The sequence below is a fragment of the Vidua macroura genome, chromosome 13 (genome assembly GCF_024509145.1).
Source record: "Vidua macroura isolate BioBank_ID:100142 chromosome 13, ASM2450914v1, whole genome shotgun sequence".
Taxonomy (NCBI): Eukaryota; Metazoa; Chordata; class Aves; order Passeriformes; family Viduidae; genus Vidua; species Vidua macroura.
Window position 1 is genome coordinate 684,816 of NC_071583.1, and position 22,906 is coordinate 707,721.

The 22,906-nt window shown below is 45.4% G+C and overlaps 1 protein-coding gene across 2 annotated transcripts in view; it reads left to right on the top strand.

Annotated features, from left to right (window-relative positions):
• The window catches only part of RAD18 (RAD18 E3 ubiquitin protein ligase), a 28,382-nt gene that overhangs the window by 3,794 nt on the left and 1,682 nt on the right, over nt 1-22,906 (top strand). For both annotated transcript variants that reach the window (XM_053989150.1, XM_053989149.1), the window contains exons 5-12: nt 3,380-3,726; nt 4,938-5,037; nt 7,329-7,513; nt 8,590-8,666; nt 9,349-9,409; nt 11,700-11,834; nt 14,945-15,101; nt 22,684-22,746. In XM_053989150.1, coding sequence (XP_053845125.1) covers nt 3,380-3,726; nt 4,938-5,037; nt 7,329-7,513; nt 8,590-8,666; nt 9,349-9,409; nt 11,700-11,834; nt 14,945-15,101; nt 22,684-22,746 — 1,125 coding nt within the window. The remainder of the gene's footprint in view (nt 1-3,379; nt 3,727-4,937; nt 5,038-7,328; nt 7,514-8,589; nt 8,667-9,348; nt 9,410-11,699; nt 11,835-14,944; nt 15,102-22,683; nt 22,747-22,906) is intronic.

The window sequence follows — 22,906 nt, forward strand, 5'->3', positions numbered from 1 at the left end:
GAAAAAATGGTAGTAAAGATTTTCTTCAGGATCCTTCCTATGTGTGCAGAGGAGATTCTGAATAGGAGGATTTTGTCCAGTGGTTATGGTCACCTTGCAAGAGCGTTCTTGTGGTGAAGTCACTGGCTAGGAAAAATAGAGGCATTGAAAGGGTAAAAATGTGACTTTTCTTGGGTAAGGAAAGTAATGGAGTGCTGTGCTTTCAACTCGATTTCTTAGCTACTTTTCTGTTTGTTTTTAATTAATTTTTGAGCTTCACATCCCTTTAAAACACAGGAACAACAGAATAAATATGACTTGGTAAAATACCTCATCATGTATCACAACAGTAGATACATGAAGCTCCTGGTATTATCTGGTTTCTTTTGATGAGAAGCTACTCAGTGATTTGCTGGGAATTCTGTGGGTATTCCTGTCTCTGTAGGAGACAAATGCACTCTCATCTTTTTCTCTGGAATTAACTTGGAGCTGGAAGTCAATGAGACTCTTGGCTTTGTAAGTGACAAGAAACATAGTTCAGTTGATGGCTTTGTTTCATGAGAGAATTTTTCTCTGATGAAGATCATAGAATGTAGATAGATCTAATCTTCCATATGACCACTACTAGATTTAATTGATTTATTTGAGTAATTTATATCCTACAGTTCCCCTGTTTCAGCTTGAATTCTGATGCTTCCTAGAGATAAATGGATTACTATTTTTTTGTTAATGCCTGATTTTGTGGGGAACAAGTAGTGCTGACTTGGATCCATTATGATATTGAATTTAAATGTTAATTTTTTTTTGGACTGCTTTAATGGATCAATATAAATCTTAGCAGTGAGAGCAGTTCAATAACCTTTCCTTTTGTGACTTGGAGTTCAGTCAATTTCTCACATGAAGCTGGATCAGCGGGGCTGTGGAGCCAGTGTGGCGTGGGTGGAGGGAAGCAGTGAGGGTAGGGGTGGGAAAGGCTGCCTGCTCTAGTGGGACAGAGCCCTGGGGAAGGCAGGCAGGGTCGGTGTGGTGTCCAGGGCTTGGCACCTGGGCTGGGTCTCTGCCCAGTGCCCTGAGCTGAGGGGACACTGCTTGTCCTGAGAGCCTTACGTGGGATGAGAACCATTCAATCAGAGCAGCACTGCTCTTCTGTCCTGCTGGTGCTGGTACAGGGCAACATTCTGTCTCCCCCCTCCTTCTCCATCTGCTTTGTTTCCCCTTGGCTGTCCCCAGAAACAACTCCACGGTGCAGGGGTTGAAGGGCTCAGCATGTTTGATAGATCAAGTATGTTAACTTGACTTTGGGCCTTGGGTAGTTTGATGTTTATGAAAATTAGGCTTTAAATCTTCTCAGCATTTCACAAAGTGCAGACCCATTTCTTAAGTCAGGCCTGGAGGGGAAGAAAATGGTAATGTTGGTGGCACTTAGCAGAGTGAAAGCTGTGCTCCAAGGTCAGCATGTGCAGGGAATGGGAATCATTCCAGCCAGAGCGAGCGGATCCCATTTGTGCTCTGTCAGCATTAGGTGTTTGCAGGAAGAGCTGTGGGGGATGTGTGGGAATGCAGCTCCCTCCCTGTACAGAGGGTGGGCTCTCGGTGGAAGTGGAGCTGTCCTGTGCCTCCTTATGGCCATGGATGTTTCTGTGTGGAGGGAGAGGAGCAGTTCTCACCAGGCTCCATGGCTGTGGCTGTGCAGTGCCCTGCTGAAGGGCACACCCTGACCCCAGCGGGGCAGGAGCCTGGGGGGCATTGCCATGAGCACTTTTCTGTTCCCTCACCTGTCTGTGCTCCGGGGCAGAATTCATGCCTCTGGCCAGGAGAGAAAGATGAGGAGCAGTATTTGCATGAGCTGATCTTAATGAAGAGTTTTCTTATCAGTTGCAGTGAGGCCAGTGTCTTTAAAAATAACAGGTAAAGTTTTGTGTGAAATGTAAAAAATTAATTCATTTCCCTCTACTAAAGAGATTATTTTGAGAAAATTTGTCAGTTTCTGCATCACCTTGTTTGAAAACTTAGCAACAGAAATTAGAGCTACACTTGCCTAAATAGAAAAGTAGTAGTCCTTGCTGAAAAGAATCTCTGGTTTTCTTCATACATAGATAAGAACAATGTTTCTACTGTCAGGTTTATCTCTGTTTCCTAGTCAGGGTTACTCGGCAGGCAGTGAGTCAGAGGAATAAACACATCGACTCTGGGTGCTCGAGAGAGCAGGTGCTGTCATTGCTGATACAGTGATTGAGCAGGACTGCAGGAGGAATTGCAAGGAGATACATTGCTTTTAGTGCAGTTGGGACTGTTCTGTGTGAGTTCTTCCTAGGAGCATTCACAGCTCTGTCTCTTCCTTGGCATCTATTTATGTGGAAGCCCTAGATTCCCAGCAACTCTGCTTCATTGCTGCTTCAGCAAGAGGGAAGTAAACAGACTGTAAAATGTGAACCAGGAGCCTGATGAAGGACACTTGGTTTTTGTGGGTGTTACAAATCTGAAGGAAAAAAGTGGGAAGCTGTTTGTGCTGTCGTTGAAGCAGAGGGAGGGTGCTGGAGGGAGGATGTTAAGAAACCATCCATCTTTAGTTAACAGGTGGTTTTTAACTCCCTGCCCTGACCCTTCTCAGCGACTGAGGAGGATGGGTCTCGCAGGGGGGTTTGGGTAGTGGCTGTTCTGGTGGATCTGGGCTCACTGACACCTGCTTGATTCATCTCTCAGCCTTCAAAGGGAAGGACACTGCTCTGCTCATAAACTGAGCATTGTCAGCTGTGCTGCAGTTATTGCTTTGTGCCAGGAAGGTCAAATTCTGTCAGCTCAGAGCTCATAGCAGTCCATTAAGTTCTTGAGAGTATCACAGATAATGCTGAGACCATACACCATATGCAGAGGTTTTTGGACATGATGTAGAACTGATGCTTGCCATAGGATCAGCTCCCAGGTGAGCTGGCCAGGCTGGTGATGGCAGAGTCTGGACCCCTCCATCACTGTGTGCTTTCTCTGGGCTTGCTGCATGATGGATGAGCTTCCAGTCTAGCCATGCTTGTTTGAATCTCTCCAATCACACCTGTCAGAGTTTCTGTGGTTAGTGAGAAGTTTGAGTAATGCACTCTGGTGCTGAGGGAGGGGGTGGCAGGTGACAATGTTCTGTCAGAGAGCCCAGGGCTGTGCCAGGAGCATCCACTGTGCCCTGGCTCTTCTGTCCCTGGGGTTTGGGACCATGAGATGTCATCACCCAGCTGCTCATGAGCCCAAAAAATCACATTCTGGGAGAGCCAGTCTTGGACTGCTCCCTTCTCTTTTGCCCTCACTCCTAGCATTTTCACAGCCAAAAAAGAGCGTGTGTTGGCAAACAAATTTTCCAGTTCTTCACACTGTCCAGTGTGCTAGCTGTGTGTTTTCTCCTGGGTGCTTCTAGGCAGCAGCTGTTGCAGTTGGTGTTGGAAGCTCCCCCGGTTCCGTCCCCACCGGCCCACAGCCAGCGTCCGGCTGCCGAGAGCCACTGGAGTCCTGATTCTCAGCCAGAGTCCAAAGAGGTGCCAGGGATTGAGAGCTCCTTGAGAAAGGACAAAGTCTGCACCTCCACGAAGGCAGGTGGCCTGGCATGGACTGCTCAGAAGAGTTTCAAAACTGAGGAGCACCATGAACACAGCACTTCTGCAGAGCTTGGTGGTAAAGACAGCAAAGTGAGGTCACAAGAGATTCCTGGGTGCACCGAAAGTCATGAAAGGCCTTCTACATCTGTGCTCAAAGGAGACAAGAAAGGTGAGCTGTTTGATTTCTGGTTATGTCCTGCTCTCTCCCGCACGTGTGGCTGCCTGTATGTGTTAGAGGACCCTCAGAATGTGGCACTCATCCATCCCATTTCTCCCTGTGGTTCTGGGCTGTGCTGGCACATTCAGCTCCTTCCCTCTTAACTGGCCTGTGCTCCCTTCACATCGCTGCTCACGTGGGACAGCTCTGCTCCAAGCGTGTTCTTCACCAGAAAGCTTGAGCTGCTGCCAAGGAATTAAATGGAATTCAGTGCTTATGGATTCCTTTGCTTTGAGTAACAACACTGAAAAACAATAGTTGTGCAACAGTCTTAGTAAAAATGAAGTAATTTCTCTTCTCCTTCCCCCAATGACTAGACAGACACTGGCATTTATTCTGCTCTTGTATCCTTGAACAGGTTATTTTATAACGTGTTTGTTATTTGAGGGGGTGAGCCTGAACTCAAAATGAGCATGGCATCGGTTCTGTTAATATTTCTGTTCCCACACTCTCCAGAAGAGTCATCTGCATTATTCTTTTGTAATTCTAGAGAGTTAAGGTGAATTTACTTTGAAGTGTGAAAATGCTCATTTATACCAGTCAACCACAATAAAATGGCAGAACCCTCTTAGTTCAGATGTGCTGGCAGCCATCCTATTGACCTAGCTAAAAGCCTAAATTAAAACAAAACGCCATGTAGGAGTACACCCCTGGTTCTTATTAGCTCAAATTTAGCTGTTGTTTTGTTTAATGATTTATTCATCTGGAACTCTGAAGTTCATATGTATTCATTACTGGATGAATCCTGGAAAGAAGCCACAGGAAACCTGCTGTGGTTTTACAACAGACTTGCTTGTGTTGTTAAGTTAAAACTCATGTGAAATTTTACTGCTTGTTTATTTTTGAGCAATTAAAACTTTCCCATTCTATGATCTTTTTGAATCTTTGAACGCACATCACATGGAAATTATTTCCACAAATACAAAGTAGTCGGTCAAGACAGACTACTACAGAAGCACCTGCAGTGAGAGGGTTTAGTGTTATTTGTTCCTGTTCTGAGAACTCACAGGTAACTTCCAGCACAGTAACAGACTGTTACTGTGACAATGTTCTGTCAGGACTAGTGTGCTTTGTGACTGTCCCAACTCTTAGTTTCTCAGAGGAAAGCATTTGCTCTTTGCTGTTACATCCACACCAGTAAATTCCTTCTCCCTTGCTTTCAGTGGAATGTCCTGTTTGTGAGGTTGCTATTCTAGAGCAGTATATAAACAAACATCTGGATAGCTGCTTGACCAGGGAGGAGAAGAAGGACAGCCTCCGAAGGTAAGGAGCAGCTCTGAGAGCTTCCAAGTGTGTGTGCTGGTTTGAGCACTGCTGAACTGAGAGCTGTGTGTGCTGGGCTGTAACAGTAGTGGTTTGTGCTTGTTTCTGGCTTCCCTGCTGTGTAGAGCACTCTGAAATCACTGTGGGGATTGTCCCCCCTTGAGAAAGACTGTGTGTTGCCAGCTCAATTACTCTTTGCTTTTAGTGGCAAGAAGACAGTGGCCAATGCTTTAAAAAATTCATCACAGAGAGAACTTAGTCTGTGTGTTGTTCTCGTCACCTTTCTGCTCCCTGGCATTAAAATTCCCTTCAGATAACACTGATTCCCATTTTTCATTTGGTGAAGGAATTGCTTCCTTTGGTTCAGGTGTGCCAAGAGACATTTTCTTCAATAGCTGTCAAGTTAAAGAATAAAAATTGCCCCTTTCTGTCCTCTCTCTGGGGCTCTTGAGGTTTCCTGAAGATCTCGATTTCCATAAGATTAATGCATTCCTTTGGCTCTGTGCCCCTGCCCCAGCATTGGTCACGGTCACCACATTCACATCAGAAGTGGAGTTTCAGTTTGCTTTACTTACAGCAGAAATTTAGGCTGTTGTTATTTCTGACTGATCAGAGTGAAGAACTGGGAGCATTTGTACTTCAATGCTTGTTTTTTCTAATTACCCTGAACCTTGAATTAGAAAGTAATTTTATGTTAAATCTCTTGTTTTGCCCAGTCATGCTTAGAGTGCAATCTGTAAGCTAAAGGACTTTCAAGATGAAAAAATGGTAAACGAATATTGAAATCTGATGTTACATTTAATTTCCATTTGGAGTGGTTTAGTGCTTTCTCTGTTCTTAATAATGGGAAAAATAAGCCAGATCTGTCCCTGGTGTCACACCCATGTCCCTAACAGGATTTAAAGTTCTGCTTATTTAATCTCTAGGCTGCTTAGGCCTTCAGCAGGGGTCACAGCAGCCACTGCCCTTGGGGGCTGGCAGCTCTGGGGCAGTGCTGGCCCTTGGCAGTGCCTGCTTTGTGCCAGTGGTGTTTGGTGCTGCCCTGAGGAGTGTGAGCTCTGTTTATTCTCAAACCAGGCTGTGTTAACAGCTGAGCAGTTTCAGCAGAACTGCTCATTTAGCCCCCCAGAGCTCCACAGGGGTAATTCCAACATGTGAATATGTTTCCAGGGAACACTGTGTTTCTCAAGCATGGGGAAACCCAAGCAGCATTGGGATTTAAACCTGTTGTGAGGTGTTTTCCTGTGGCTGGCTGCTGGAAAGCTGTCAGCACACTTTAGGTCATGCTGCTGCTGAGCTGGAATACACACCAAGCTTCTGTGGGACTTTCAAAATATTTACTTTAATTATTCAGCAAAATTTTTTATATTTCCCAAAAGAATCTGAAAAAAGCTTCCCTGAAGAGTGTATTGTGGTAATCCATCTTCTGTTTACCAGCCATGCTACAGGGCTGGATGAGAGTAAATGAACTATTGACAGTTTTTGTGTAAGACTTTTTTTTTTTTAACCTTGACATTTCGATATGATAAGTCAAAAAGTGCTGAATAGTTTCCAAATAGGTCTCTCATTTTCACAGTGGAAAGCTGTTAACTGCTCTCTAGTCCAGAGTGATGCAGCTGAGCTTTATTTTGCTGCAGAAAGAAAAATGTCTAATTAAATGCAGTGCCTCTATGAATTGCTGCAGTCGCAGAAGATGAGTGAGGCTGCAGATGGGTTTTGGCCCCTCTGTTTTTCCTGGTTTGAGAGTATCTCACCAGGAGGTGTAGGGAAGCCTGAGCTAATTTGACAGGAGGAAATGATCTGCTAATTTTAGGTGACAAAAGTTGTACTAGGACTTGAATTTTCTCTGGCAGTTTCCTGTAATTAAGATGTTTCCCCCAGCTGTGCCAGGAATGTTGAGTCCTGACAGAATAGCAGTGGAAAGCAGTAAATTTTGGCTTTAGATGTTATTCCTCTGACAGCACTGTTACTTATCTTTAATGTCTCTCTCTGTATCCCTAAACCACCTTTCTGTTAGCTGGGAACTGCTGTCTTCAGGTACATGACTGTTTTTCTCAAAGACATTTTTCCAGGAAGCTGAAAAATCTCCTCATTTGAGTTTTGGCTTGATTTCTAATAATTTTAATATTTCTTCAGCTGATTCAGGTAAGCCGTGGCCAGTACTGGGGTGGAAAACCCAATTTCTTTCATGTGTACATTATCCTGAGTGGGTGAAGTACCCACAATTGTAAATAGTTTGATTTTCATAGGAGTATTAATTGACTAAGGTCTCTCTCGTTTTCCTTTGGCAGTTCTGATCACAAAAGGAAGCTGATGTCCAAAGTTGTTTATAACCTGCTGTCGGATCGAGATCTGAGGAAAAAGCTCAAGGAGCAGGGTCTGTCTGCCTCTGGGACCCGCCAGCAGCTCATTAAGAGACACCAGGAGTTTGTGCACATGTACAATGCTCAGTGTGATTCCCTGAACCCCAAATCAGGTCAGTGAGAGGCTGCAGGGAGGTTGCTGCAATCCCAAACCATCAGTCTGCATTTCCCCTTCTGTTGGCTCTCGGGGTAGGCATAACACTGTTTGACTGCTGGGAGCACTGGAGCTGGAAGGATTTATCTTGGTGAGTCGAGGTCAGTGCAAAATCTGCTTTGGGCTGCTGGGGTACTTGGGGTGAGCCTTCTCTCAGTGCTGGTGGTGGAGGGAGTGGCACCCAGCCTCTGCCTCGCTCATCCAGAGGGAAGGAGGAGTTCTGGGGTGTGTGGTGTGCACGCCAGCTGCTCTCCCCAATAATGCCACACTCTTCCTATGCTCAGCACAAAGGGTGAGTTATTAAACCCACACCTAAGATGCAGACGTGGATTTTGGGTGGTGGCAGGGAGCCTGAGGCTGCTGTGGAGCACCAATAGCTGAACTTCTGAGGAAGCACAGGTGCCAAATTCCTGGAGTGTGCTTAAACCAGTTTGGAACAGGTTTTATTCTTTCACAGCTTAATGAGTTTTTGTTCTGCCTGCTTCACTGTATGGTGAAGTGTTTGTTTTAATAACTGCCCACAGCTGCTTGGCAGTGCTGTGGAGATGATGAAATGCAGAAAGAGATTTGTAAAAGTAAATGTCAAAGTAAACTGCAGGGTTGTGCATAGCTGTGGCTCTAGTTAAATGTTATGGTGTCTATAGGCTTTGGATGTGTCTGACAATTGGTGAAGTGGGTTGTAATTCCTCTGTTTCCCCTTGAGCCTGCACATGGTTCTGTTGCCCTGGAAGGTGGTTTGGGGGACAAAGTAAGATAAACAGTAGATGCAATTATTGTGTCTTCCATTGAAACATCAGTGTAGAATGGAAGGTTTCTCTAAATGATGGCCTGTGTGCCACAAGCACTGTTGTGTGCAGGAGGGAGGTTTGGTAGGATTTGGAAAGCACGTTTGCCTGGGATTGGAGTCTGAGCTTTCCCTCTTGGAGGGCTAATGCTGTTTGTGTTTGAAATTCAGGGTAGTTTCAGTCTGTGCTGTTACAACTTTTTATTACCCAGCTCCTTATTCAGTGATCCCTTTCTTGTATTTCCAAACAGTTGCAGAGATTGTTAAAGAGCTGGAAAAGAACGAGAAGATTCGGGTTCAGCTTGAGTGTAATAAACCTGGTGAAAATGTAAGTGACTGATCTTGGTTCTCACAGAGGGGTGGCCAGCAGAAACTGCAGGGTGGGCACTGGGAATGTCTGCCTTTTGCTTTATTGTGGAGTTCCCAGCTTGTATATTAGAATTCACATTTAGCATCCTGTAATGAACCTGATCTTCTCACACCACACATTTGTCATGGGCAGTCCTGGGTGCACTGCTGAGCTTTATGCCCAAACCCTTCAAGTAGGAGCAATTTTTGACTGCAGTAAAAATTCTTGAGTACAGTTCTCCTTGGCCATACTGGAGGATTTTGACCTTTGATGGCAGTGTGGGGGATATTTTGCTTTCTCGAATTCTCTAGGATTTAGGTAGCAAATTCCATGCTTCTGTATCAGCAATAGTGCCTGTTCTTTTCCCATGACATCTGATACTTTGGTGCCTTTGGAGCCTGTTTGTTGCACAGTGGCAGGAAACATTTTAAGGCCCACATGTGCTGGGTGTTCCATGGGCTGGCTTGGTCCTGGTGACTCGGTGGAAGCAGGGCAGGACACTGGGGATATGTTCTGGAAATGTGGATTAATGTGATGAGGTACTGAAAGCTGGGAGGGGAAAACAAACAGTTACTTCTTCCAGATTTAAGTCTGTAATTTCGAAGTCTGCAGCTTTATCATCTTTTTATTGATGTTAAAACCATTTGTGTGATTTCTGTAGAGCCTGACCTTCACAAAGGACCAGACGGAGGAAGAAATAGATGAGATCCACGCTGAATATCGTAAGTAACATGCAAATTTCACCTCATTTTGCTTTTAAATCTACCTTCTTTTCCTTTGAGCTGGAATACACACGCTGATTGCCTCCAAAGGCTTCTCTATTTATGCACTTTGCTCTTTCTTAGTGTCCTGCCATGAAAAGAGCAGAGCAGGGTGTGGGATGTGCAGTTGTGTGGTCACTGGGAACCCTCTGCAGCAGAACTGCTCTGAAAGGCCTTCCTGAGCCCCCCAGGGCACTGGCCTTCCTGCTCCTGGTTCTATTTTCTTGGCCTGTTGTACGCATTTAGAACAAAAATACATTAAATACTGTCTTAATATGTCAAAGACAGATATTTGATTGAGTTTTGATTGCTAAAAGGGCATGGCTACAAAAGTAATCACTTGGAGATCCTGATAGTCTCAAGTAGATTAACTGAAAGTTGGAAAGCTAAAAACAAATAGGAAAAAGGGGAAGAGAGAAAAGTATTTTAATGGGAAGATACAGTTTTAAAATTAATTAAAAATACTGACCTAAGAGGCAAAGGGTAACTGATGTCAGGTAATTTTTTCTCATAAAATGAGGAAGAAATCAGAAGCATGAAAAAAGAACTGTATGTTAGAATTCAAGAACAGTTTGAGATTAAAGAACTCTCACCAAATGCCATTATTTCACTGTAAAACAGATGGACTTTAAAAAGCTTTGTTACACAATGAAGGATTTTTTCCCTTTTATTTTACAGCATTTACACCCCAGACCGTAATTCCCAGCAGAATTAATGAATGAACTCTGGTGTAAATTCTGAATAAAAACACTCAAATGCATTTTTGTTCTGCTTTTCCATATGAAAAAACACACTGGGGCTGTGAACAGCCTTGGGGAAAGGCAGGACAAACTGTCTGGGAGAAAAGGCTTTTTTTCTGCTTCTTTGCACTTTCCCAGGCTCTTGGCAATTTGCACATTGCACTGTTGGCATTTTTTTGCTGTTTATGAAATAGCAATTAATACTTTGGCTTGATGAACCTGAGGATGGGAGCTGGCTGGGAGCTCTGCCTGGCATTACAGCCACTGCCACTTCCTTCTGCCCCACAGCACTCAGGGACCCCCTCAGCCCACTCTGCTTTTCTCATGTCTCTATTTAAAGAGTTAAAAAAATCTACAGGGAAGGAAATACATCTGTGAAAAAAAAATACTTGGTTGCCTTTTCTGCTTATAAATCTTTTTATTTGCCATGTTCTTTGGAGGTCTGCTGCTTTGTCTTGTGATTTAAATATTTGTCGTTCTGTCTGTCTGGTTTATGTTGCTGCAGTTGGTGGGATGTGCTTGGGGTGTCGTTTCAGCACCACAGTGATTTACAGTGCAGCTGAACAGTGCTTGTGTGCCAGGACATTTCTTTTCAAAAAGCTTTGTAGTTCTGCCATGAGCCAGCACAACAAAAGATAGCAATGCTGGAAAAACTGAAGCGCCAGAGGAATTCTGTAATGAGAGTGCAGCAACTCGGACACGACATCTGGGACAGAATTTGCTTTTTATTAACAGAATTTTTGGCCTTATGTGGTGTTTTCAGCTACTCAGGGAAAGGGAGTCTGTCTCAAATCTGTTTCCTTCTGTGGGGCAGAACTTGGTGTTTTATCATAGAATACATCCAAGAATTTCCCCACTGGAAGGGTGGTCATGCGCTGGGATGTGCTCCTCAGGGAGGTGACACAGTGCTTGACAGGCCTTTCTGAGAAGAAATTCCTCCTGGTGTCCCCCCTGAGCCTCCCCAGCCCGGCCTGGGGCCGTTCCCTCTCCTCCTGTTCCTGGGGCAGAGCCCAGCCCACACCTGGCTGCCCCTCCTGGCAGTGGGATCCCTCCCTGCCTGGCCAGGGTAGGTGACCCACAGCATCCTGCTGAGGACACCAGGTATTTGCCCAGCCTCTGAGTAAAGCATTTGCAGTAGCAAGCTTAAACAATTCCATTGCTTTGGCTGAGCACCAGAGGAGTGCTTAAAACATGATTGAAAGTGCAGAGAGTATTTGCTTTATTAACTTACTTAAAGGATCTGAATCCCAGCAGTGTAATGGCATGACACAGAGCATTAAGTGTTCATCTCTGCTGGTGCTCTGGACCGTGGGCAGCTCTGTGAAAGCACAGACACAGATTTGGATTGTTAATAGAATGTGGGACATATCACAGTGCTGGGTTGGTTTTCATCTGCTGTAACAAAAGTGCTTTTAATTCAGTTTTTGGTGTCCATTTCTGTTCACGTCCTTTCGGTGTTTGTGCCATACCTTAGTCCTGTGGGGTGGTCACTGGTGCTCTGTACCTTTCAGGAAACAAACACAGAAGTGAATTCAAGTTCTTGGTGGATCAAGTAAATAAACGATGGAAGAAAATAGGTGAGAGGAAAGCAGAAAGTGCTCAAAACAAAGAGGAGGTTGCTGCCAAAGAGCTGCCAGCAGCCACAGGTCAGTCACATTTTGTGTTGTCCCCTCTTGGACCACACTAACAAGTGCTGGATTCCCAAAGAAATGGTCTTTCATCTCTTGTTGTTCTTCTAGAACCTTTAAGGGGGGAAAAAGCCCAACCAGCATAAAGATCAAACAGACCCTGAAGTGATTTACTACTATTGATTTTAGTGTGGAACACAGGCATGACCCATAATAAATATATTTGGTTTCTGTGTGCTGTGTGTGGATGTGCTTTATCTGGAGCACATTCCAGTGGGTTGAAAAGGGGTGTGAGGTTCTGGTTCAGGTTTGCTGGAGGTGCTGAGGGTGGCCACATGACCACTGAATGAAGGTGAGGGTGGGTGCTGCTTGCTGCCTTTCAGCCTTCCAGCATCCTTACTGTGAGAGGGGGTTGGTAATTGGGAACTGCAGAAGTATTTGTGGGGACTGCATTCAGGAATTTTTTGTCCTGAGACTGAAGCAATAAAATCCTTGGGCTTGTTTTGGGCTGTTCATGCAGGATGTTGCTCCTCTCTAACTGGCTGTGGTTTGTGTTTGTGTACTGGAGCACAGTGGGAGGTGGGAATGCCTGGCTGCATCTCCTCCCTGGCTGGAAGGAGCAGCCTGCTCCATCCTCCCCACAGCCCCAGACATCACCTGGCTGTGCCCTGAGAGCGCTGCCTGCAGCATCCTTTGGTCTCCTCTGGGTTCCTGTGCTTCCTGGCTGCTTTGGCAGGGGACATGTGTCTTTGAATGTGGGGTTTAGAGGAGCATTCCTCAGCCTAATAGGACTTGTGGATTTCTAATCTGTTTGAGAGACTGAGTTGTGGAGAGCCCCCCTGGCCAATATGAGACGTGCTGTGTCGGTATGCTCAGGGTTTGTGGTTTGCCCCAGCTCCCACAAACCCCTGTGCTCTTGAGCTGACTTCATCTGTGCCTCTCTCCAGTGCTGGCTCTTCCAGCAGAGCTCTGCAGAATAAAAAGAAATGAAGAGAACAGTATAATAGTATGAATTTTATCCTTATTGTTTCCTGCAGACCTTGGCGCAGAGCATAATCCATTCTGTGTGAAAGGTAAAGGTTAAGGACTCTCAAGGATAAAAGATTTTAAGCTGTTCCTCTTCTATAGCAGAAGAAGAGGCAATCCACTATTGGATAGTGGAGTCACAGCCTTGATTTCCAGCTCTGGAAGGGAGGGATGGGCTGCTGTGGATTTTGGGGTTTCTGTCTTGTGTGTGCTGCCCTGCAGGCTGTGAGAAGAGCTGTTGTAAAACCATGGAGTTTTTCCAAAAGAGTGATCAGGTAGAAAATAACTTGGGTCAGATGTATCATTCTGCATCATGTTCAGAATGTGGCAGCACCTCATTTGGTTCTGGCAAACCTGCACAATTTCCATTACACTTTGTTCTCTGAGCTTCCAGTAATCCTTGGAATTTCAGTTTTGGGCTTTATGCAAAACATCTGCACTCAGATGACTGTTTATAAACAACTGAAAAAGCAAAAAGGTGATTCACAGGGGAGGGAGCAGATGCCTAAAGCCTGGTTCCTCTTGGTTCCTTGTTAACAGCAATTGCCTTTGTATTAACTGGGGATTACAGCATGGGAAAGGCAGAAGGCAGTAATGGCCTGATGGTAAGCTGGGAGAACCAAGGCTTTGTCTGCATTCCTTACTCACTTGCTGTGTGTTCTCATGGAAGTGGTGGAATTGTACAGAATTAAAACAGATCTTTAAGTTGGTTGGGGTTTTGTTGGTTTGTTCGTTTATTTTAATTTCCTCCTCCATCTCTCCCATTGCCTCTCCTGTACTATTAGTTGATGTAATTTAGCCTCACTCTGTTTGTGGTGACATTTTAATCATCTATTCCTGATTTACGTCATCTTGCTTTTCATCTTTAAGTTTAAAATATGTTTCCCAGTCTTTGTAACTTTTAAACATGGGGCTGTGCTTTGTCTAAGGGGAAGGCGCCATAAGGATTTGATATATACTGGTGCTAAATAATTTGATTCAATAAATATTAACTGTGCTGGGCTGCATTATTGCACAGGCCTTTGCTATTTTTACCCTGCTAATTTCAGAGAGTTGTGTTTCATTAGTTGGACAACCGACTCACTGGGATCTGCTGGTTGTTTTCAGCAGACAAAAATATGCCCCTGATATTTAATTATGCCTGTTAGCAGGAGAGAAAGGGCAAGCTGAGCTGAATCCAAAGACTGTGAAGCCCCTCCACACTCTAATTAAAGTTCTGCTTGGCCATTTCTGTGCTGACCATTGCTGGAGGGGCAGAACAGGGGGGGTGGTTTGAGCAGGAGCATGGCTTGGGCCCTGGGAGGAGCCAGGACATGTCTGACTGTCACAATCAGTAACCAGTGAGATGGGTCTGTGCAGGCTTAGTGTCCTGAGCAAGTCTTGAGTTAAGTAACTCACTTGCAAATATTTGTGGGTATGGCATGAGGGCAGTCTGTCTTTTCATACCAGAATTTTTTACCTGTGTCTGTTTTCTCTTTGGAGGGGCAGAAGGTGTCTTTTCAGAGAACTGCTCATCTTTTCATTGAACAAAACACTTGACACAAAAAGCAGCAGAATGGTTTTCAATTTTTGTCTGTTGTGTTGCCTAGAAATTTTTTTTCCTGTTGAAATGGAAATGTCAGTACACTGACTTTGTCTTAGCTGCATAAGGAAGTAAATCACAACTGAAAATAAGCCTGTTAACTTGGTCTGTAAAACTTAAAGCTCAGGCTGTCTGATGCAGGGCTGAAGGGAGTTGGGAGCACAAGCAGCCAGCAGCACTCATTAAGTGCTTGCTAGTTTCTGAAATAAAGTTCCATCCTATGAAATATGTAACACATTCTCACCCTTTATTTCTCACCTTGTGTTTGAAACTCAACAGTGAAACATTTCTGGTTCTCAGGGAGTTGTTGGTTGGTTTCTTTTTTTAAATATACATGAAAAGATATCCAACCTCTGGGACTGTCAAAATTTTGGAAAATAAGTATGTGGGAATGAGATGTTGGTATTTAAATGTTTATAACTTAATTTTTTCTTAAAAATCTTATCTCTAGGCTGCAGAATCCTAAACAACAGTATTTTGCATTATCATTCTTTCTAATCTCTGTCTTTCCTCTTGGTAGAACCTGCAGAAGAGGATCACACAGCTGTTGTCCCTGGAAAAGCCCAAGCACTCCAACCAGAAATTCCTGATGGCCAAAGAAGTGACTCTCATAGCTTGAAGGAATGGCAGAGATCAGCCTCCCCTGAGTTCTCCCTGTCCTCTGGCTCAACGTGCAGGTCAGAGGGGCAGTCACTGCTGCCTGGGGTGTGCTGGTGAGAGCCAGCGTGGAAGAGCAGTGCAGGCACCCAGCTCCACGGGAGGGTGCTGAGCTGTGCTCACACATTCCTTCTGCACGTGGTCCTGGGCCTTCAGTAGCTTCAGGAACGGAGCTAAAATACATGTAAAATTCACTTAACGTGAACTGGCATGCCTTCATAAGGGATTGCTAGTGGGAATGTTCCTTTCGGTACAGAAACAGGGAGTGGAATGTCTGGGGAGCCAGGAGTATGTTTGGTGAGTCCCTTCCACTGCTTCACCTTCCCATCTGCTGGAAGTTTTATTTAGAGAGGTCCCAAAATTGATACAGTCTTTTAAGTAGTGTAGCTGAAAGGACCTGTGGCCCCAGTTTCTGGAGGAAAGGTGAAAAAGTAATTGAAAACAAATACAGAATAATTGGGTTTTGCTATGTGTCTGAAAGCAAGAGGGCTAATCTTGCTATCTTGTTGATAACAGAATTGAAAGGAGAATGCAGGTCTGCATTACCAGGAATAAAAGGGTTTCCTGTGGTTTTAGAAGTGGGAGATAATCAGAGGAAGTAGCTGAAGGTCACCAGCTGAGCTAGGAGTGACATTCCTTGATTTCCCACCCCTTAGACCCTACTACCTGCCTCTTCCTCCTTGTTCTGCAAATGCTAATAGTAAAGTAGTGATTTGCTTTATTGTTGGTTATTAACAGAGCAATCTAATTGAAATATTTTAACAGAAACCAATTTTTATAAAGTCATTTTGGTTCACAGAGAGCTTTTATCATGAGAAGTCATCATGAGGGTTAAAGAGCTTTTAGAAATCATCATGAGGGTTCCCTTCCACAGAGGGAAATGTTGAACTGTGAGTGAAAGCCTAGGGAGACTTTGGAACGAGGAGCTCAGCTTGGGGGATGAGAGAGCATCAAACAGTAAATGTCTTTGTTTTACAGGATCAAACTTTGCTGCCTGTTTCCATTTACTTGCATGAGTGGGAGCATACAGTAAATATTTGTCAGTAAACAGCAATCTGCTGGCTGGCAAGCACTTGGGGAGGCAGGAAGGGTCGTTGGTCCTTTCAGAATATCCCTGCATTTCTGTTTGACTTCAGGCCTGCCTTATAGACCAATAAAACCCTTCCCCTCCTGTGGCCTTTCCCCTCTGTGCTATCTGTGTCTTTCTGCCTGCACTGGTACTATAAAACTGATAAAGGCAGCAATCAGTTTATTTGCTTTCAGTGTGTAACAAGCCTTTAAGGTGAGCACTGGACTAGATTTTTCTCAGGATGTACGTGATGATGACAGTTTTTCCTTCCCTGTGACCAGGGCAGTGTTCTCCTGCCCGTTTCTGGGTCAGTCCCAGTGCTCTGGGTTCACCCAGAACTCACACATTGCCATACCCCATGTTGGAGTGTCTCGTTTCCAGGTGTGCTCTGGGAGCAGGTTCCCCAGCTCCCAGCTCACCGACCTGCAGAGGTTGGGTGTCCCTCTGGTCTGACTCTGCCCAGGGCAGGGGCAGCTGGAGAGGCCCAGGGAGCCTTGGGGCATCACAGCTGCAGCTTCTCCTCCTTTGTATCCGACTCCAGTGCAAGGAGATGAGGGCAGCAGTAGTGCAGTGAAGGCTCAGCTCAAGTGACAGCTGCTGCCTGCTGGGGATGGGAGGTCCCTCCTGTGTGACCACAGTGTTCCTCATGCCAGCCTGGACCTTGCTGAGGAGCACTTTAGAGTGTTGTCCTGGGTTTTCTGGGAAATAAAGAGAGGCTGCAGGGAATCTCCCCTGTCCAAATGCTGAGGTAGAGGAACACGTACTGAAACGAGTCAGATGTGCTCTTTGTCTGGACTGCCTGTGCTCCTGGCAGTGCTCTGAAGGGGCAGGAGGGCTGCTGGCAGTGCCCACGTCCTGGTTAGGCCTGTGGGGTCCTGCTGTGCCCACGGACCAGCTTTGGACTGGGCAGCTCTTCCTCCCAGCCTGCTGCTCCCTCAGGGCTCTGTGTCCAGAAGGGCCCTGGGTTGTGGCAGCACTGCCAGGGGCTGGAACAACCGCTGCAGCCGTTCCAACTGTGTGAAAGAAAGACATTTTATCACTGTGTCCTACCATGGGGCTGGGCTTTTCTTAATTGTGGTGAAATAAATCCGGCAGAAATCAAACAAGAATGATTTAGATGTTGATGGTTTTAGTAGTATTGTGGTATTGTATCAAGTAATGAGTTTCTGAGGCTTGTGCTTTTCTGATAACGAGAGGGTATCCTTTGCCAAGAGTAAATGTTTTTCACATTGAAATGTCAAAACTGGAAATATATTTGGAATTCCAAATCTGCATGCTGTGTTCCTGTGAGGAGGGCACTTCTAAATGGAGGGCTATTGTATTGATGAATTAAAACACAGTGAGGATGTTGAGTAGCATACGGAATGTAACAGAACAATCCACAAGTCAGAGTTGAAATGTTTGTTCTGCAAAAAGATGCTGCAAAGAAATCAGTGATTCTTCTGTTTTCTCCTTCTTGAGGTTTGTCCCTTTTCAGTCTCATGTCAATACTTGCTAAGGGAGTAGTTGGTCAAGATTAGAAATTCATCCATTCTACACTAATCACTGATGGACTGATATTATTCAAAGGTCCGTGCTAAAACTGAACAAATGAGAATTTTACTCCAGCTGGAGAAAAGATCCAGGCCAGGTGTGGAGGTTGTAGCAGTGTCCCAAACTGCTTGTGCTCTAGAGAGATTGATGATCCCACCAAGAGAGCAAACTGTGTGTTACAGATAAGCACCAAAACACAGCCCTGGCTTTGAAAGGGTAATTTTTCAAAGCTCTGAAGTCACAGTTGCACAAGGCTTCCACAGGACTGCAGTGCTCCATATGAATAGTCCTGTGGTATTCTTTGACTTTCTGGGACTGAAGCCAGACTTATGCAACTACTTAAACAATAGGAAAATTAGAAAATAAATTAGGAGGAACAATGATAAGCCAGTTAATGAGCTATGTAAAGGAAATATTCCATTATAAGTATTTTATAGAATGGGGACAATGTGCAGTTCTTTAAGCAAATTATTTTTTTCTTAAAACTGTGTTCAACACAAGTGTCAGTTCCTGATGACTAGAGTGAGACTTGAACAGCAGACAAAACCCAACACTGGCTGTGTCTGAGACACTGAAACACAGTCAGAATTTTGAAATCCTGGTGGGATTCTGTGTCCACAGCCTGTATAAATCCCTGTGCTGTTGGAATACCCAGAGTGACTGCAGTGGCTGCCAGGAGGGGTTCATGCCCAAGGAAGGGGGCTCATTTGCAATATATGGGGCTTTTTGGCAGTGAGTTTAGGAGCCATTGATCAGGATCCAAGCTCTGGCTTTAGCAGGTCGCTTATCCTTGGATTTATTGGCTTTACATAATATGGGGTTTAGTTCATCAGCAGAAGAGGTAGAAATAGGAGTGCACTGGATGGCAGCAAGCCTCTGAAATGGGTGACGTGGGTTTGGCAGAGCTGGCAGGATGGAGTGCTTGGAAATGCTGCGTGAGCTCTTCCTGGGCAGCTGCCTCAGCCTGAGCTTGGAGGCAGTGTTGTCCTGCACCCTGGCCATTGCTGTCAGATGAGAGAAGTGTATGAAAACGTGTTGATCAGTGCAATAATTGCCTTTTATAGATCTTCGGGACTTTTTTACTTAATAAATCTTGCACTGCTTTGGCTCAGAGATGATTTATATCACAGTGTTTGATCTGTGAGTTTTGGCCTCAAAGATGGGTTCATTGTGAAAGGATGATGATACTTTTCTGCTATGCTGTTGATTCATACTTTTCTTCCCAAAAATTCGAGCTGTAACAAATGGCAGGAGCTGTGAGTCCTGGGGAGGTTGTCACATAGGGCCAGCTGGTGGCCTGGGATGTGTGTGGTGGAAGCTCTTACGTACAGGCTGTGTCCAGGGGGACATCAGTCCCTGGTCAGGAGCCGTGGGCTGTGGACACCTGTGAGCAGGAGTTGTGGTTGGGAGTGCTCCTGGTGCTTCAGCCACCACATCCCACCTCTGCCAGCTCCTGAGGGAAGCAGTTCAGGTAGGTGCAGCAGATCTTTCCCTTTTCCCAAGGCACAGCCTCAAAGGTATCTTGGGCTGCAGAGGGGGCTGTGGAAAAGCCTGGAAAGAGTCAAGGAAAGCAGCAAGATGGTGGAGCCTGTGCAGGGTTCGTACAGACAAGAGCCCTCCCTGGGGGCTGGGCAAAGGCAAGGCTGGCAGACCTCTCCAGAGACAGGAGCATGAAGCCGTGGGCACGTGGTCTGAAGAGGAGGCTCTGGAAAGCCGTGGGAGATGTTGTGTTGCACTGCTCCTCTTGGGCATGGCACAGTGCCTGGCTGCTCCAGCAGCGAGCTCCTCCCGTTCCTTGCAGGGGGACAAAGTGCAGGCAGGAGTGCAAGAGGGACAAAGCTGCCTTCCCTCACTCCTGGGGCCTGGGCACTCACCTCCAAATGACATTGGTAAAATGAGATGGACTGGAGCTCATTTCCTGTGCCAGCATTGAGGGAAAACATGCCCGGAGCCCAGTCTGCAACACACGGCGGATGGACGGACGGACAGACAGACAGATGGATGGGAGGATGGATGGATGGATGGATGGATGGATGGATGGATGGATGGATGGATGGATGGATCCAAGGATGGATAAGGGATGGATGGGTGGATGGATGGGTGGATGGATGGATGATGGATGGATGGATGGATGGGTGGATGGATGGATGGATGGATGGATGGGTGGATGGATGGATGATGGATGGATGGATGGATGGATGATGGATGGATGGATGGATGGATGGATGATGGATGGATGGATGGATGGATGATGGATGGGTGGATGGATGGATGATGGATGGATGGATGGATGGGTGGATGGATGGATGGGTGGATGGATGATGGATGGATGGATGGATGGATGATGGATGGGAGGATGGATGGATGATGGATGGGAGGATGGATGGATGATGGATGGATGATGGATGGATGGATGATGGATGGATGATGGACGGATGATGGATGATGGATGATGGATGGATGGATGATGGATGGATGATGGATGGATGGATGATGGATGGATGGATGGATGATGGATGGATGATGGACGGATGATGGATGATGGATGGATGGATGATGGATGATGGATGGATGGATGATGGATGATTGGATGATGGATGGATGATGGATGGATGATGGATGGATGATGGATGGATGGATGATGGATGGATGGATGATGGATGATGGATGGATGGATGGATGATGGATGGATGGATGGATGGATGGATGGATGGATGGATGGGAGGATGGATGGATGGATGGATGGATGATGGATGGATGGATGGATGGATGGATGGTGGATGGATGGATGGGAGGATGCTGGCTGCTCACGCGAGGCCGAGGAGGAACTTAATCTGCCTTAAAATAAACCAATTCAAAGGGCTGTTTGCTCCTCTCAGTTGTAGAGCAAGACATGTCATTCACACTTACATCAGCTTTTTTCTTTCTATTTTAGGGTGGTGTGTTTATCTTAAATGAAAAAGCGGGGGGTGGTGGAAGTCAAACCCAACTGATGGTCAAGAAAGGAAGAGTTGACTCTTGGTTGATTCTTGTAAGGGATCAGGGGAACCAATCCTGCAGGAATATGGAGTGGGAGAATTGCCTGAGTCACTGGAGCTGCATTTTTCCCAACATGGAGACATGAATAAATGCAGGATCACCCTGCCACAGGATGCTGGCTGCATCTTGAGCAGTTCAGGTGAAGAACTTTAATAGTTTTGGCTGTAAAAATTGACTCATCTGGAAATGATCTGTAAAATTGTGGGAGAGATTAGTGACCCTTAGTTAAGAAAAGGACAGAAAACCTGTTGTGGGAATTTGTCTTGAATTTGGAGTCTGAATAAAGTCTGAAGGGGTGTTTTGCTGTGTCTGGATGCAATGTAGGTAGATACCCCTGAAGCATTGAAAAGGCAGAAAACATCAGAGAAATGAACAAAACAAAAATTCTAAATTCTGTGATCTCTCTGGCCTCTGTGGACTAAAATTGATAGAAAAAAACCTTCAGAATGAGGCGGCTGTTTCTCTTATTTAGTTAATAATCTTCAGTTTGAAGGCTAATCGTTTGATGCTAAGAAGAGGGAGGAGTTTTCTTCAGGGAAAGAAAAAGTTAATTTAAAATACAAATTCAGTTGGTGGTCAAAGTTGCTTTTGTTTAGTTGACAGTGGGTTCAACTGTGGCATATTTGAGGATTTTATTTTTTAATTTTCAAACACTTTTGTCCCCTGGCACGTGCCAGACAGGTGTGTAATTACCTGAGCTCCAGAGCCAGCCTTGCTCGGGCTCTGTAACCGGAATCGGTGTCTGGCAGAGCCGGGATGTGCAGAAGTGCTTCAGTGAGTGGCTGGCAGTGGGATGCTGGAAGAGACCCTGGAACAAAGGGCTGTTAGCTCCAGCTGGAAGTTCAGAACCCTGCTTTGTACAGCTACTGCAGCTCCTCAGTCTCGCACTGCAATTAGGGCGTAGGAGTTAATTGGCTTCTCCGGGGACCGATGGCTGTGGCGTCAAGGGCCCATTCACGGCTCCGTGTGTAGGCCAAAGGTGGAACTCGCTCCAGGACGTTTTGTACTTGGTTTTTAAAAAAGTTTGGTGGGCCTAGGCCATGGATTCCACATGTGAATTCTGAAGGCGCATTACTGGTTTGAACGTTGGCCAGATTTTTTCAGTTTTATTGTTTTGCGGTGACAAACGCGGCGGGTGATGAATGCTGCAGTTTTCAAGGCAGGGAAGTACATCATGTTCAGGCCTCAAACCTGTTCTTTTTCTATTTTGGGGGACTAAAAGCACACAAATAGCCCTGTGTCCTCCCCAGTTCTTTTTTAAAATGCAACTGGAACATCAGTGGGGTTTGGAAATATGATGATAGCTCATTCCCCGGGCATCCACTTCATGCACCGAAAATGAGCTTTTGATGAGCTTCTAATTCTGAGAGTAAAAACAATGTTGACTTTCAAAACATTTCTCATCCATCTTTGGTATATTTTTCCTTTTTATCTGTATGACTGAATGTGCATGTGTTGGAGGTTACTCTAACCTGGTCTTGTTTGTCCAGCCAAATTCCTGTTGGTTCTGTAGTTATCGCCACAGTAACAGCTGAGGACTCTCACTTCACAGGGGAAGTGAAAAAAAATCCTGCTGTCTTACAGAAATTTTATGTCACATTCATTTATTTAAGAGAGACTTTACAAAAAGAAGGTACACTACCCCCAAGACGTTTTGTAGAGCCTCTCCAGAGAGACTCTGTGGTGCCTGGGAATACAGAGGTGGTGTAGTTACCACTTCACAGACATAAACCTAGAACTGTCTTGTGTGTTAACTAATGATGATGGGACCCCAGGGATAACTACACATGAAGTGAGACAGAAGTTTCTGGACTGTGCTGTAGGTTGGTGTTATTTCTCACTGCTGTTGCTTCTGGAGGGGTTGGTCTCACCCAGGGGCTCTGCTGCCATTGCTGAGTGGAGCCCTGCATTGCTGTAGGTGTTGCTGAAATAATTTCTATCCATTTTATTTTCCCCTTCAGCACCAATTCGGACATTCTGGCAGATATGGAAGAGTCTGAGACGTGTTCAGCGTCCTCTGACAGGTGAGTGGAATATCCAAGAGCTGAAGTCCTTGGGGTGGGTTTAGGTCTGCAGTGTGTAGTTGGTGGAATCCTGGAGAAGCAGATGCCTCAGGAAGGTCAGATTCTTGAAGAATCCCCACAGTTCTGGGAAGCACAGTTTGGTCAGTGTATGTGGATCCTT